The sequence below is a fragment of the Pseudochaenichthys georgianus genome, chromosome 20 (assembly GCF_902827115.2).
Source record: "Pseudochaenichthys georgianus chromosome 20, fPseGeo1.2, whole genome shotgun sequence".
Lineage (NCBI taxonomy): Eukaryota > Metazoa > Chordata > Actinopteri > Perciformes > Channichthyidae > Pseudochaenichthys > Pseudochaenichthys georgianus.
Window position 1 is genome coordinate 13605571 of NC_047522.1, and position 15534 is coordinate 13621104.

At 44.5% G+C, this 15534-nt stretch overlaps 1 protein-coding gene across 4 annotated transcripts in view; it reads right to left on the minus strand.

Moving 5' to 3' along the window:
• Positions 1 to 15534, minus strand: part of arhgap21a (Rho GTPase activating protein 21a) — a 95246-nt gene that overhangs the window by 30620 nt on the left and 49092 nt on the right. For all 4 annotated transcript variants that reach the window (XM_034108368.2, XM_034108367.2, XM_034108366.2 and 1 more), the window contains 2 exons: positions 14758 to 14946; positions 11088 to 11109 (listed from right to left, as the gene is read on the minus strand). In XM_034108368.2, coding sequence (XP_033964259.1) covers positions 11088 to 11109; positions 14758 to 14946 — 211 coding nt within the window. The remainder of the gene's footprint in view (positions 1 to 11087; positions 11110 to 14757; positions 14947 to 15534) is intronic.

Sequence of the window (15534 nt, forward strand, 5' to 3'; positions counted from 1 at the left end):
GTTTCAGCCCTGTTTCAAAAGTGCTGATTCTCTGTCTGTTACTTGTTGCTGTTAGATGAAAATAAGGAGCCACTCCCCACGCCCCTCTGCGAGATATTTGGTTAAAAAGAACACAATGGTGCTCTAGCAGGAGATTCAGGTGGGCGGGTATTACCTTGGTTGGTTATTGGCTAATGGTTACACAAGCCAAAACATCGTTATGCCATCAGAAAGTGGCCAAAATCTGATCAGCTCATTTTCAGACATATAAATGGATCAGGACAAAAAGTGAGCAAATCTTTTTTCCTGAACCTTTCAGAATCTCTTCAGATTCAACAGGCACACATGTTTATGTATACAATACATGAAAAAGTGGAATTTGCATAATAGTTGACCTTTAAATGATTTGGTAACAATACATTAAAGGTTCAAGGCTTTTATTATGTCATACGTACATAGCTACAGTGTAGTTATGACGATGAAAATCTTAGGTCACAGGCTCCTCTAACAGTTTCCAAATGACCTCGGACATCGCTAACTTGTTTCGTACTTGTTGTAATTATTGGCCAATGTGTAAACCAATACAAATATATTTGGGTTGATAACAAATATTTGACAGAAACATTTTAATTCCTGATGGGATCATTTCAAAATAAGTCACTTCCATGAATGTAACATTCCTATCCTTGGAGAGACATGCCGATGTCACATTCACACAAAAACACACAGACACCTGGCGTTTTTCCAGGACAGACAGGAAGGTAGAAAAGTTCTTTCCATCACTTTTTTTTGGAATTCCAAATATCAAATTCCACCCAGGGGAAAGAGGATATGTATTGACCACACGGCAAAAAAAAGTGTTTTGTTTTCTTTCTTTAAAACAAGCAAAAATATCCATCAAGGCAGTTTAAGTTGACTCTCAACTGAGAGAACAAGTGACAAACATCTGGAAACAGATGGGTTGATTTAAGCCTAAAATACTGTCTATTGCTTTAAGAAAAATGTAAATAAGCCAAATGAATGAGAACTTAGAGGGTGGGGTCTATTTTATCTAGCCTTTCCAAAAATAAAAACACATGAGCAAAAGTGAACGGAATGGACCAAACCTTTTTTATGCTCCAATGTTAGCTTCAATCCTTAGCATGTACAGCTTACAAGCTTAATACCTAAAACAGCACTAACCACATACGTGTGTGGGGGTTTAGGCTAAAAAGTATCCCTTCTGTGTGAAACTTGCTCCCTGAAACTTCATTTTATTTATATCAAACAGCATGTTACTGATCTTGCATTTTCCTTAATACCCATTTATTATAGGATACACAAACTATAGGTTACTTACGTAACCCCAGGCCTCAGAGTAACACTCCGTTCGATGTCTCACTATGGGATGCGCCTCATCGCGGAGCAAACAGAAGCATCAATCTCATTACGCCAATCCTGATTGGCTGGTGATCTTGACGTCAGCGTCAGGGAATCCACCCCCTATAAGTAGCTTGCGCTACGTCGCATGCGTCATTCAAAATAAGCACCTCTTCTTGCTTCACCATAGCAAGGAGGGCCGTCTGGTGAGACATCTCACTACATGTTACTCTGAGAACTGGGGTTACTATGGGAAATTGTAGCTCCCGTATTGCCAGATGAGCTTATCTCGAAAATCACCAAACCAACCAGAACTTAACAGGTAGAGCTCTGACTCAACAAGGTGCCCAGCACTGCTCGGACCACACTAGGAGCAGAGATGTCTAGCCTGTAAAAGCGGACAAAAGTGAGCGGCGAGGACCAGCTCGCCGCTGCACAGATGTCTGACACAAAGAGATGGTCATTATGACGAAACTCTTTTGATCTGTCCATATAGGTGCGTAAAGCACGGAATGGACACAGCAAATCCGGCTGCTGTTTCCCGGAGGAACACAGCGGCGGAGGAAATGCCTCAATGTCAATTGGGGTACATGAACCAACCACCTTTGGTATAAAGGCAGGGTTGGGCTTCAACAACACTCTCGTTTGGAGCCCTGGAGCGAACTGAGTGCATGAAGAATGTACAGATAGCGCATGAATGTCACTGACCCGCTTGGTGGATGCCAGGGCCAGTAACAGCACTGTCTTGAGTGACAAGTGCTTCATGTCAGCTCCTTCCAGGGGTTCAAATGGGGTCAGGTTGAGCCCATCTAAAACCACTGCCAAGTCCCATAAGGGCACCAGTGACCTGGAAACAGGGAGGAGCCTGCGAGCCCCTTTCATAAAACGGCAGACCAAAGGATGTTGGCTAGCCGTCTTACCCTCAAAGCCCACATGGCATGCAGCAATAGCAGCCAGGTACACTTTGATCGTAGAGAAAGCTCTGTGTTTATCGATCAAGTCCTGTAGAAATGATAAAATCACCCCGACAGGACATTGAAAAGAGATGTGTCCTTTTTGAAGGCACCACTCCTCAAACACCCTCCACTTACAGTCATAGAGGAACCTGGTGGAGGAAGCTCTCGCACTCTGAATAGTGTTTATCACCTTCTGAGGGAGTCCCACTGTATTCAGATTGTACCACTCACGGGCCAGGCCCATAGTGCCCAGCGCTCTGGGCGTGGGTGAAAGATCGCCCCCCCCGCCTGAGACAGTATGTCCCTGCGTAGTGGGGGCTGCCATGGCTGCCCTCACAGCAGCTGATATATCTCCGCCAGCCCGTACATTGCGGGCCAGGGCGGAGCTATCAGGATAAGTGTGTGGCGTTGTTCCTTCACTCTGGCCAGAGTTGGCGGTATCAGAGCCAGGGGTGGGAACGCGTACAGAAGGCCCGGAGGCCAATCGTGCACGAGCGCGTCCACGCCTAACGGTGCGTTTAAATCGCGCATTGAAAAGAACAGCTGACATTGAGCATTTTCTTTTGATGCGAACAGATCTACCGCGGCGCTGCCGTAACGCACCCACAGCTGACTCACAATCATTGGATGTAGAGTCCAGTCTGCATATAGTGGTGCACCTCTGGACAGTAGCTCTGCCCCAAGGTTCATCACTCCTGGTACGTGTGTCGCTCTCAGAGAGAGGAGACGTCTGCCGCTCCATAAGATCAGTTTGCGTGCCAGCATGTGTAACTGGAGAGAACGCAAACCCCCTTGGCGGTTTATACACAATATTGTGGTCGTGTTGTCTGTCCTCACGAGGACACAATGTCCTCTGAGAAAAGGCAGAAAGTGTTTTAGAGTGAGGAACACCGCTAAAAGCTCCAGGTAATTTATGTGCGCCTGCTGGAGGTCTCTGCTCCAGAGACCCCTCACCGGACGCCCTTCGGTAAATACCAGATGTCAGACATGCGTCCGTAGTGACCACCTTCCGTGAAAGGACAGCACCCATAGGCACGCCCCGTACTAGAAAAGTCGGGTGCGGCCAGTGGCGTAGTGCCATTACGCATTTCACAGTAACCATTACTCTCCGCGCGCTGAAACTCCCTCATGTGTAAGCGTCCCAGTCGTATGACCAGAATGGCTGACGTCATGAGCCCCAGTAACCGCGGGCATGATCTGAAGAGAACATGTTTGCGCAGCTGGAAATGAGCGAGACAAGCTCTGAAAGCTTTCACTCTTTCCACTGACAGGCGGGCTGTAAAGCTCCACTGTATGCTCCTTAGAGCCAGCGGAGATGTCACGTCTCTTACCCTCTGAGTCCCTATTTGTTGTGTTATGGGGCCCTCTAGTGTCTGAACACGGTGGTGCCCCATTTCGACAATCCCCACCGATACTGTGCATGCGCGTGACGGCGGTGCCTTCACAACCCCAGCCGGCACTGCGCATGCGCGTGACGGTGGTGCCTTCACAGCCCCAGCCGGCACTGCGCATGCGCGTGACTGTGGTGCCTTCACAGACCTGTCTATTATCCGCCTTTTGAGAGAGGCCGTAGCTGCTCTCAGAAGGGGAACAGTTGACGGACTGTTTATTGTTTTTCTTTTCATTTTTTGTAGCTGCGCCCTTGGCCTGAAGCCTGGATGCGTCAGCGGAAAATGGTTTATTTGAGAAACAACAACAAACTTGTGACATGTGTTTTTGCGGACTTGAGGATGGTGTTGAGGCATCTCTCGAGGCGGCGGGAACACATCTAGAGCTGGGAAACCGTGGACTTCCAGCTCTGTCACAGAGGGGAGAAGGAGGGGCTATCAGGCCGCCCGCTTCTTCTTCATCGACTGCTGGCCGAAATTCTGGGTCGGCTGCGCCTGGGCTGCAGCCGTAACCGGAGATTTTCTAGGCCAACTCGCCCTCGTTTCCTGCCTGGGCTGGGGACTTGGGGCGGGCTGCGACCTCTGCTGTTTAGGTATTTTGAACCGAGCAGGGTTCGAGGCAGCTTGGGCGAAGGACTGCCGCTGTGAAGGCAGCGGCTGGACCCTTCGAGGGAGGCAGAGGTGGAGGGCCTCGTCCTCCTTCTTTTTCGACTCGCATCTTCTCTGCATGGAGGCAAGAGCGGAGCCGAAAATCCCCTCGGGAACGATGGGCATGTCAAGCACATCCTCCTTTTCCCGGTCTGGGAGGTTGAGCCATCTAGCTCTTTCCTGCACCACCATGATCCCCATTGCCTTGCAAATGTCTGTGACCGCGGCCATCTCATCCAGAACGGCCGGTCCAGGATTGCTCGACAGATCCTCGCAGAGCTCCGCTTGGTATGCGGTTAGCAGCGAGGAAACCTTCAGAGCCCTGGCGGACAACGCTGCGGCTCTGTAGGACCATTCAGTCATGGTCGACTGGAATCGGTCCGCCTTCGCTGGCAGCGTGGGGTTCCTGCTTGGTGACGGGCCCATCCTCGGTAGGAGGTGGGCTGCCACCAGCGGTTCCATAGGCGGTATGCGGAGCAGGCCGAGCCTCTCCATACCGTCACAGTCTAGGGAGGAGGCACCCTGGATTAGGGCCTTGTTGCTAAAGGGCCGGTCTCTCCACGAGACCGACACCTCATCCAACATCTCCGGGAAGACCGGAAGGAGTTGCCTCTTTGCTTGGGGAAAATGTTTCCCCTCGTAACGGGAACTCGAGGTCTCCTTGGCCATTTCGGGCCACGGGATGTCTAGCCTGGACGCGGCACGCTGACACACGGCCTGCAGGTCAATGCTCAGACAGGGCGAAGCTGGTGTGTTATCGCCCGGGAGAGCAGCCATCGCTCCCGGCTTTGCAGCTTGAGCCGATGACATGAAGATATCGTCTTCTTGCTCATCCGAATCAGACAGGAGGAACTCAGAGGCATCCTCTTCGTCCTCAATGTAATCCAATTCCAGGACATCCTCCGCGGGCAAAACCATGGTGAGGTCTAGCCGGGAGCCCCAGCTTGGTAAAGCGTGGGGCTCCGTTCCCGCGTCTCTTGCCGCCACCGGGTCCCGGCCTGACACGGCGCAGGATTCCAGTTCCGCAGCTGCCGCTGTTAATGAGCCCCAGACCGACACAGTGAGGGGCTCAATCTCTGCGGCGGACACCCCGCGTCTTGATTGCCAGCCGGCAAATCAGAGGACATGAGGGGGTCCTGTCCCGACAAGCTAGCTTGGCGTGCTAACCGTCGGCGGAGGCTCTTTATGGTGAAACGGGCACAATGCCCGCACGAGCTGGGGTTGTCAATAGCCTCCTGGGCGTGTTCCAGCCCGAGGCAGGACGAGCAGACCTGGTGTGAGTCTGTGCCTGATATCTTCAACCCGCAGCCACAGAGTCGAGTCTCCGAGTCGAGTCTCCGAGTCCCTGACTCCTCTGGTGTGAGGGAGAGAGGCGTCCATCTTGTTCGCCGCGTGGCGTGGAGAGGACCCGCTCGTAACAGGTACGTCGTCGAGAAAAAAGTGTTACCAACCTGTCCTTAAAGGACGGTGTAGGTCTTTTTTTCTCAAAGAATATTAACTGGTGTGTCAATATTCTTTAATCCTTTCCTCCTCCGTGAGAAAGAGAAAAGAAAAACGTCCTCGCTACCGTGGTGTCGGTAGCGAGGGAAAGCAAGCTAGCAACAGGTGTGTTGCTAGCTTGAAAAAATCACAACCGTACCTTAATTTCCGAGGAAAGAAACGGCGAGGTCGATTATAATACTAACTGGTGTGTTAGTATTAGCAGTCTTCTTGCGAAGCAGAAAGAGTAGCCGGCGAGCGCCCGTCGACCGAAATTTAGATTTGGGTTCAGTCTGTGGACTGTTAAGCTAGCCCGTCTACCATAGAGATGTGCTCTGAAGCGAGAAGAGGTGTTTGAATGACGCATGCGACGTAGCGCAAGCTACTTATAGGGGGTGGATTCCCTGACGCTGACGTCAAGATCACCAGCCAATCAGGATTGGCGTAATGAGATTGATGCTTCTGTTTGCTCCGCGATGAGGCGCATCCCATAGTGAGACATCGAACGGAGTGTTATGAATGAGAACTACCTAGCTACATAAAAATAACAACACTACACCAATCACCATGGGATGAAGATTCTAACTTTTTGCCTTGAAAAATGTAGCTTCAACCTCAGACTTTTTACATTAAACATAGGAATAGGAATAAAATGTGTTAAAATGTTCAGTTCCAAACATTTATTGAGTCAGTCGAAGACTGCAGCCTCATCCCAATACCCCTCCTCGACTCCTCCTTTCCCTCACTCGCTTCCCTTCCTTGCGTCTTAGCTCCGCCTCCGTAAGATGCGAGCGAGAGACACGAGGAGGTGACGCAAGGACAGAGGAGTCCTCAGGTATTAATTGGGATGTCCTTGTTCACTCAAACTTCACTTTTAAACGACGTCTGTTAATGATGACATGTGCACAGCTGTATCCCCTCTCATCTGGCTTAACGGAATAACCCCTTAGAACCAGCCCATGTGTGGTTTAAATATTTATTTAAATGAATGAATCTTTCTCTTGTTAGTCAAGGAATTCAATGTATGATGGTTGGTCCTGCTTTTGTGTTCCGTTTTGGTGTAAAATGTAGCCTACATTTAAATAAAAATATAATTATAGTAATGTGAAAGCCTTTTAGAAATGAATTGCACATAATAATTCCCACGGAGCTGTGAGCACTTATACATTTATGTGACGCTTTTCCACTCATCTTCCAGTTGTCGGTTTTCCTCTGTTGAAATCGACCACCTGTGAAGGTGGGGGCGGGGCTTTTATACGCGAGTAGTGAAAACACTTCCGCGTAGTCTGCTCGCGTGTATCCTCCCTTTCGTCTCCTCCCGCACCCCTTCTCCCTCACCCCTCCTCGACTCCTCTGTGTGCATTTCAGCTATTGGGACGTCCTTCAAAATGGTGCGTCAGGATCGATTTCCGGGTTAAGTCCCGGAGGAGGGGAAGAGAGGAGTCGAGGAGGGGTATTGGGATGAGGCTAGTGTTTCCCAATGTCGAGGAAGGCTGCTCCAGTCGCACTATTTCAAGGATGCTACGTCATCAAGTCCTGCCGAAGGACTGTTCCAATGTCCAGGATGCTTGGAATTCTATCGAGGCCGGCGTCCTTCGTTGCGGGACATTTCGAGGCTGCACATGTGTATCCTCCGCGGTCTTAAAATCCCCACAATGCTTTGCGCACGGACCAATTTCCAAATCTTTTGAGGAAATCGCACTCCATTTAAGGCGGGGCCTCTCATATGACACACACCTGCACACCTGTTAGCCTGTTCCACAATTCTTCGTTTTCCGAGGCTAGGAAGGATTCTTGCCTCGCTTCTGAAGGACCTGACTTTGAGGGACTTGTCCTACCAAGGAAGCATCATCGACATTGAGAAACACCCACTGAGTTTTCAGTCTTATCTAAACATGCAGCTGAAGTTAGCGTCATTAGCTAGCTATCTAAGCTAATCTGTTAGCGACTAGAACATGTACGATTGCTAGAAACGAAAACCTGCTTTTGTCTACCTCTGACTAAAATGATCAAGAACCAACTTTCTCAAATAACTTGGAATTTTAAGTGATAAACCTGCCATTATTATAACTGTAAACTGCATGTGTGAGATAAAAGGGAACAGTAACGAGAGAAGGACCAACAGTTTGGATATTTGCCTAAAAAAGTCATAATGTTTAACAACTTCTATGTGGGTGGGAAATGTACAACTACTCCTACTCACACTCAAAGAAAATAGAAATGGTCGCAAAATCTACTTGTATCCAGAATTAAGTTGAATAAAACACATGTTAGAATAAGATCTTTTATTTTAAGAGTGTAAGGCCTAATTGGATCAAGTAAAGCATTTAGTGAGTGCAGAAGTAAAATCAAAACAATAAAGGAACAGAAAGAGAAAGAAAGACATCACCAAGTGTACAATTTAAATCGGATAGAAGGAGAAAAGCAGAGAAAGACAAAACTTTGGACACAGCTTTGTTAAAGAAGGTGGGGCATTACAAGGCCCACTGGAGAATACTGGGGAATTATGTTTGCTTGCGCTACATTACATTGGCTCTGCAGACTTCATGGGAACAAACCAACATTTGTCAAAAAAGGGGAAATAAAGCAGGTATTTGCAGAGAAAAGTGTTTCACATTGAATGAAAAACAAATATTTGAACAGATGGAGACTTTTTCATGATTCTGTGGTACCACAGCTTCATAAGCATAACACAAAATGCCTCATTTGGATTTTACCCTTCAACAACTTGCAAAAATATGCAGCTGAAGATAAAGAGATACAGGAAAGGGAGAGACAGACAGACAGAGGAGGGAGGGAAGAAGAGAGGAAGTGAGATAGAGGGGAAGATTTGGTATGTAGACAACTGCTGTGTAAGGAAATAAACAGATACAGACACACATTATTCCTCTGTTTCCACCATGCACCTACACACTGTACATCAATGTTTACATTTGTATCTGCGTCAATGTGTGTGGGTCTGTGTGTGTGTTTTTTCTGGAGGTTTGAAGCGTTTCCAGCGGCAACACCCAGCTAGTTAACATGCGGTCAGCAGGCACCCCCCTTCTCTCTCCAAACACCAACAACCTCATCACACACTGGCCCAGAGTCAAGCAAATAAACTGCAGTGCAGAGCGCTGGGGAGGCATGAGGCTGCAGTGAACCTCACAGACCTCACTCGTGCACAGAATACAAGTGAAATATGCATAATCCAATTTTATTTTTGTATTTTTCAAAGTGTAGGTCTTTTTTTGTTTTTTTTGATGATGTGTTCATGAACAGCAGTCTGTGGTGTTATCACATAGCAAAAACAACAATTTGATGTCATCAGTAAGAAGTGACACAAAAGCAAAATGTCTAGAAGTTAAAAACCCATATCAAATCTGTTTTTTTATACCTCCATTTCTCTATGACGTAGAATAATCCTATAAATAAATCTTCTCACTCATGATATCACATTGTGTTACTTTAATTTAAAAGAACTACTTACTGCTATTACTGGTTAATACTACTATATTATATACCTTTAACACTCATTATGGTAAAATCTTGATTATATTTGTTAAAATCTGAGCTCTGTGTCAAGAAGTCACATTTATTTGTAACACTTTGTATGTTTTCACCACTTTCCTTTTAAAACATTGATGTAAATGTAAACCTTTCAACACCTTGTGAAACTCTGTCTCTTTCGAAAGAAAATTTGGATATTTCAATTATTTTTTTAAATGTTTGTCAGCTTAAGACTTAACATCATTTTTCTTCAAACCTAATGCTCAATTACTGCAAGATACCAAAACAAAAGCTATATCCAAAGCTTTGGAAACAAATGATTTTCACTTGACAGAAGAATGGTATCACTTTATTTAATGTTAATTATTGATCAATGTTGCAATCAGCTGTGGCCCTGCTACCTGTCAGCATTCCATTCGCTGAGTCTCTGATCCTGCTGAGAGGCAGAGGAGGATTTGTGAGGCTGGAAGAAAGCCAAGTGACTTCCTGTGGCAGCAGGGGGCTCTGCAGGCGAGGAGCATTATTCAACATCTATTGAGCTTAACAAAATGGTTCACATGCCCTTCCCAGATACTACTTAATGACAAACGACACACACACACAATCACACATGGGTTCGACATGACTTATTATAGGTAGGGAATTCAAGTTTGAAAATGTGTAGACACATCAATTCCCACAGCAGGGCCCTGGTGTGTGAGTTGTTTAATGTTTCGAGGCCAGTGTTGAATGAGGAGAGTGGACACAGAGGGGTTAAAAAGGGTCGGGAGGGGGGTAGTGTGAGGAATGTGATACGAAGGGCCAAGAGGGATGATGAGGGACACTTACAGGAATCTCTCAATTTCCCGTTGAGAGGGGTTTTAAGAGTCAGAATTATCACAAAGCGCGGCGCTCACCCTCCTCTAACCCTGGTTTCTTCACTTTCACTGTCCACTCATGCCAAAACAATCCACCGGATCACACCTGGTAGGGCTTTGGGTTCATTACAAGCCAAACAAACAGCTAATGATGATAATCTTCTCCCTGTTTCCCATTTATTACAGACAAAAAGTGGTGTGTCCGCCAGAAAGGTATCGGTTTGTTTTGAAAAGGAAAGCTCTATCAAACACTGGAGTATAGGAAACATTGCTGGACATGTATTGAAATAATAATGCAATAGGTTATTTCTTTAAGACCACACTGTTGCTGTTCATTCTGTATGTTTGTGTTTCTACATGCCACATAGACTTCAGATGTTTAAGAATGCTTGTGGTGAAGCGCAGCAGAGCAATCCTCCTGCATTCATGCTGGGCTGCAGACGTGAACAGAATACTAAGGGACCGGAATGACATGCTGGATGCTCTGAGGAATGCTGAGGCCTTGCCAAGCCAACAGCAAAGCTCCGACTGCCACTCTGGAGAGCAAAGCTTTAAACACCACAGAACAGCCTGCAGAAAAGGTTGCTTCACCTGCAACATCCTGTTCACACTGGCTTCAGACCCATTCCTGGGTCACTTCAGTTCATTTATAAAGCAATCAATGCAACTGAACTACAAAAGCTAATGAAATGTGCAGACAGACACACAACGAATCATCAAAATGCATAAATTTCACAGTCTAATACATTACACTAATGGACTGTCAATCCTAATTTCCCCCCTTTATTTGGAAGCTACTGAATAGCCGAGAGTTAATGGTTTCTGTGCTGCTGATATTGCAACACCTGATGTCCCAGAGCAGAGGGTGTCTCAAACGCATCAGTGATACAAAAAAAAAGAGAGAGAAAAGTAAACCGTTTTTTTACACTTACCACGGCTGCCATTGTCTTCATCCTGTAAGCAAAGAGAAAGTCAGTAAATATTGATTTGTAATTCAAATTGCATTCACAAGTATCATTTTTAGTATTCTGGTACATCATCTTCAGTTAAAATGTGTCTTCATTCCCTTCAATCAACCTTGGACCTAGAAAAACGGCACTAATTTGCAGCCTGAAATGTGATTTCCTTTAGTGTTTGTTTACATCCCTGTAAATGTTTTATAAATGTAATATCAAGTTGAGTGTTCAGGCCTAGACAGACAAATCCCTTTTGACTAAAACTCTTTTCATTTGCATATTATTTTTTGTTTCATGAAAAAAAAAGAAGCACTTTTTTAGGCCAATTTCTACACTAATCCTTCTGCTTATCTTCTTCTGCTTATGCTTAGTAAGCTTATCTGCCAAGCACTGACCAGCAGGCAAAGTTAGCGATTTGCTGGAAAACCTAGTGTAGAAAGCTAAAGAGATTTGTTTTTCTCTCAGCAGTTGGTAGAGACCAAAACCAGAGCCAAAAAATATTGAATATTGGGCACAAACTGTCGACTTTCTGTTGGTGGCAGAAATGGTTTTGTTATCGAGGTTTTAAAGATCTTTTGACATGTTATAGACTGAACAACTAATAGATTATCAAAAGAATAGTTGGTCACAACCATAAAAGGAGATGACCCACAGAGTAAAAGTGTTCATTATCATGGAACAGATCTACATAATTAAAGCTGTTTGTGGCAAACAACACAAGAGGTGACAAGCCTTGTGGCTATCGCAAGCATTCAAAAAGCCACTTCAAAGCCTCGTCGGTTTGTTTTCCATTTCCTCAACGCATAAAACCGTAGTTTCCTTCCGAGTCCCAGTGAAAATCCACACACTCCTGCTTTAATCCATCTCCCCTCAGTGACACATATGTTCTCCATGTATCCTTAAAGGCTCCCAGCTCTCACAAGGCTTTCCTTAAGACGATCTGACCCTCTTGAAGCTAACCCCAATATCCTCAAACTGTGATTAATCAAGCGCTCCAACCCAAGACGCTGAAAGTAATTACAATGAAATGTGATGAAGTTACAAGGAGTTTTTCTTTACCCTCCCCCGGTTAGGGTTACATAATGCAAGTAACGCTTGTGGCTGTACAGTGACCTGACGGATTGAAATGTAAAGCTTCAGTTTGAACATTTCCCAGAATCATGTCTTACGATAAGAAGGCCAGAGCAGACTGAAGGAGACTGCAGGAGACTAGGGTATAACTTAAGATGGTACATATGATGTCACAGTAAACATATTGCCACCTGTAAAGATTTGGAAATCCCATGTCTACCACTGTGGCGTCTTGTGATTATAGCGTGATATTGCTTTATTGAACTTAGCAATTGGAAGGTAAGGTTTTTTTAAAAGACACAGAGAAGGGATTAGAGTGAAGCTGTAAATACAGAGCAGGAGAATAATTCGGAAGAACCATTACTCTCCAGAGTTCTACAATTAATTGAATGCCTTCATTTGCCTTGTATGCATCTTAGACCACTGCATGAGAAATGTCTAGTTTTTCAGATAACAAACAAGATGTGTTGGACTTTAGAGGAGGCAGAAACAACATTGTGTCTTCTGGGACGAACTGTATATCTTTCTGGTTACACAAATGTCTGACAATCCTAATTGTCATGCCACAGTTTCTTTTTCAACGTGCAGAAGCTAAGCCAAAAGCTATAAACAGAAGGAACTATGCTAACTTTGTAGGAAATCCTTCTGTGCAAACTGAAGAGGTTGTCAAAATACACTTCAGTGAAAAGTAAACGCAACTCATCCAGAATTATCACTAACAAAACCTAATCGTCAGGAGGCCGTGATAAGCTCTGAGAAAGCTGACTAGCGTCTTTTACTCTTGGAGAAGCCCTTGAGTGTGTTTAACACTGTGCCCATTAGGACCAGGAAGTGATGTTACTTAAAGATTAATACCAAAGGCTAGATTGGCACGGATGTTATCCAGAGAATGGCTGGCAGACTTCCAAGGTGGGATGATAGAAGTCAGGGACGCTTGCTACATGCCCGACATAACATTTAAACATTGAAACAATGTTCCAGTCGAACACTTGATGAACAGGTTGAGTGCTAATGAGGTATGTACTATAGATAGCATTGAAATAACCTAAACTTTATCCTAATTCTATATAACATACAAATTCCAAGCAGGTTTTTCCGTGACTACATTAAATATTAAAGATCTAAGTATGCAGACGAGGAGACACAGAGAGTTTCTTGTTTCGGTGTAACTTACATTGAGGATTTCATAAAAATAAACATTTGGTGCATTTAAGTCCCGCCTCAAGACCCACCTCTTTTCCATCGCTTTCGAGTCAGTCTGAGCTATGCTGTATGCTGTATGCTTTATTGTCTGTCCATAGCCTTTACTTTATGTGTGCCTTGTATATATTCTTATGTGTGCCTTTTATCTATTATTTTAATATTATATTTTGTTATAATGTTTGTTGTGAAGCACAAACTGTCTGTTTTTGTGCTGGATTTGAAATGGGAATACAGAATGGTAGAACACACTTCCTCTCAATTCACATCTCTATTATAATTGTAAGAATTACAATACAGCTTCAGGAGGATCTCAAAACACGATTGATAGTGCATACTGTATGCAATAAGTAACTAGTGTGAATCTCTAATGTCCCAGCAGCACTAAAAATCGAGGTGTTTGTCTTAGACCGTGTTCAAAAAGCAGCTTAAAGTAATGTTTCTAATTATGTTTTCCCCTTGTGTCACATGAATCAGGTGTTTTCTAATCGTTGCAATCACAAGAGCCAACAAAGTGACTGATCCTGATGGTAGAAATTCCAAATAACAAAACCGTAAAATTAAAGTGGACCTATCATGCTATATTTGAAACATATATTGTAGGGCCATACATAGGTATAAAACATGCCTGTGAAGTTTTTTTTTCAAAATACCAAACAGATCATGTATTTTAGCCATGCCTCATTTCGCTCTATTCCAGCCCTGTTTTTGCAAGTGCTGATTCTGCTTTTGTGGCAGACTACAGCGCCACTTACAGGCCTGGCATATGTACTACAGCGTCTCCAGCGCTTTCGAGCGGTCTCTCATTCCCCTGATAGGTGGAGACTTGCCCATATAGGCGGAGCACCCCTTTTCTGATGTCAGAAAAATTCAAATAATAATTAGCTCCGTTGCAGCCCCGTTTTTAGAGATTTAGGTATGGAGGGAAAGAGAGAGGGTTGTGTTTTCTGACACTTGGTGAGTTCCCTGACACACCGGGGACACATATTCATGTATAAAAGATGTACAAAAGTGCATTTTGCATGATAGGTCCCCTTTAAGATTGATTTACTTCAATTTCCTTTAAACTGACATGGAGATTATTTAAATGTTTTTTAATATAATGTCTCTTTTAGCAAAGATTTCTATGACAGCATCCTAAACTAATTTTGATCGTCTAAGTTCCTTGAAGTCTGAAGCAGATCACTTGATTCAACAAAAGTTTATTTACTTAGGAAGTGTGTGTATATTTTCTTACATTTACTTTCAGAATGTCTTGTCTATTTGAAACAATTACAGAGCTCAAAATTGCAACTGATAGATGGGATAACGTTTTTTCTTTTTGTTTATTTAGTTGCTGGTGTCATCAGAAGGGTAAGGGATAACATTCAGTCACCTTCAGAGAGTTGTGGACAGCAGACTCAGGCGGGTAGACGATGAAGTGTCGCAGTGTGAAGCCGAAGCCCTGAGAGGTTCGCCGCAGGTGAAGAGTTTTGGGCCCCGGCCAGGAGAAAGGCTCCTCCTCTGCCCCGGGAGAAGCCAGGGTCGACGCCTCGCTCTGATCGCGCCCATCCTTCTGCTTGGCCTGAAATGAGGACAAACAATCGTACATTAAAGTCAATCTTGTGAATATTTACTGTGTGTATTACAACCTTTACTGTGGTGTTCACACAGATAGAAACTGGAAAGTAGAAGAGCATTTTCTTGCTGAGAGTTAAATAAGAAGATTGATATCACTCTCATATCTGTACGGTAAACACATTATTCGCAAAGAAGCCAGTTAGCTTAGCTTAGCATAAAGACAGAAAACAGGACGGCAGGTTTTTACAGATTGAACAAAGAATGTTAAAGTTGTGAGTCAGTAAACTTCAGAGGTGTTGGGAGATGGATATTGTTACATTTTGACAGCACCATGCTAGATGTCGCCCCCCCCCGCACGTCCAGTCTTTAAATTAATTAGATTAAAGATACACATTTAAAAGAAGTGGCTTTCAAACTTGTTTACTTCTGACTTTTTTTAGAGTTTGACAAACTCAGCACCAAAACAAACTCACAAAACAGCTCACAAACTCACAAAAAAGTACCGTTCACTCTATTAATTTCAGCCCTGGTAATTGTGTACAGGACATACGTTTTGATAAAACAATGGGAAAGAAAATGGTGGCTTGACAGA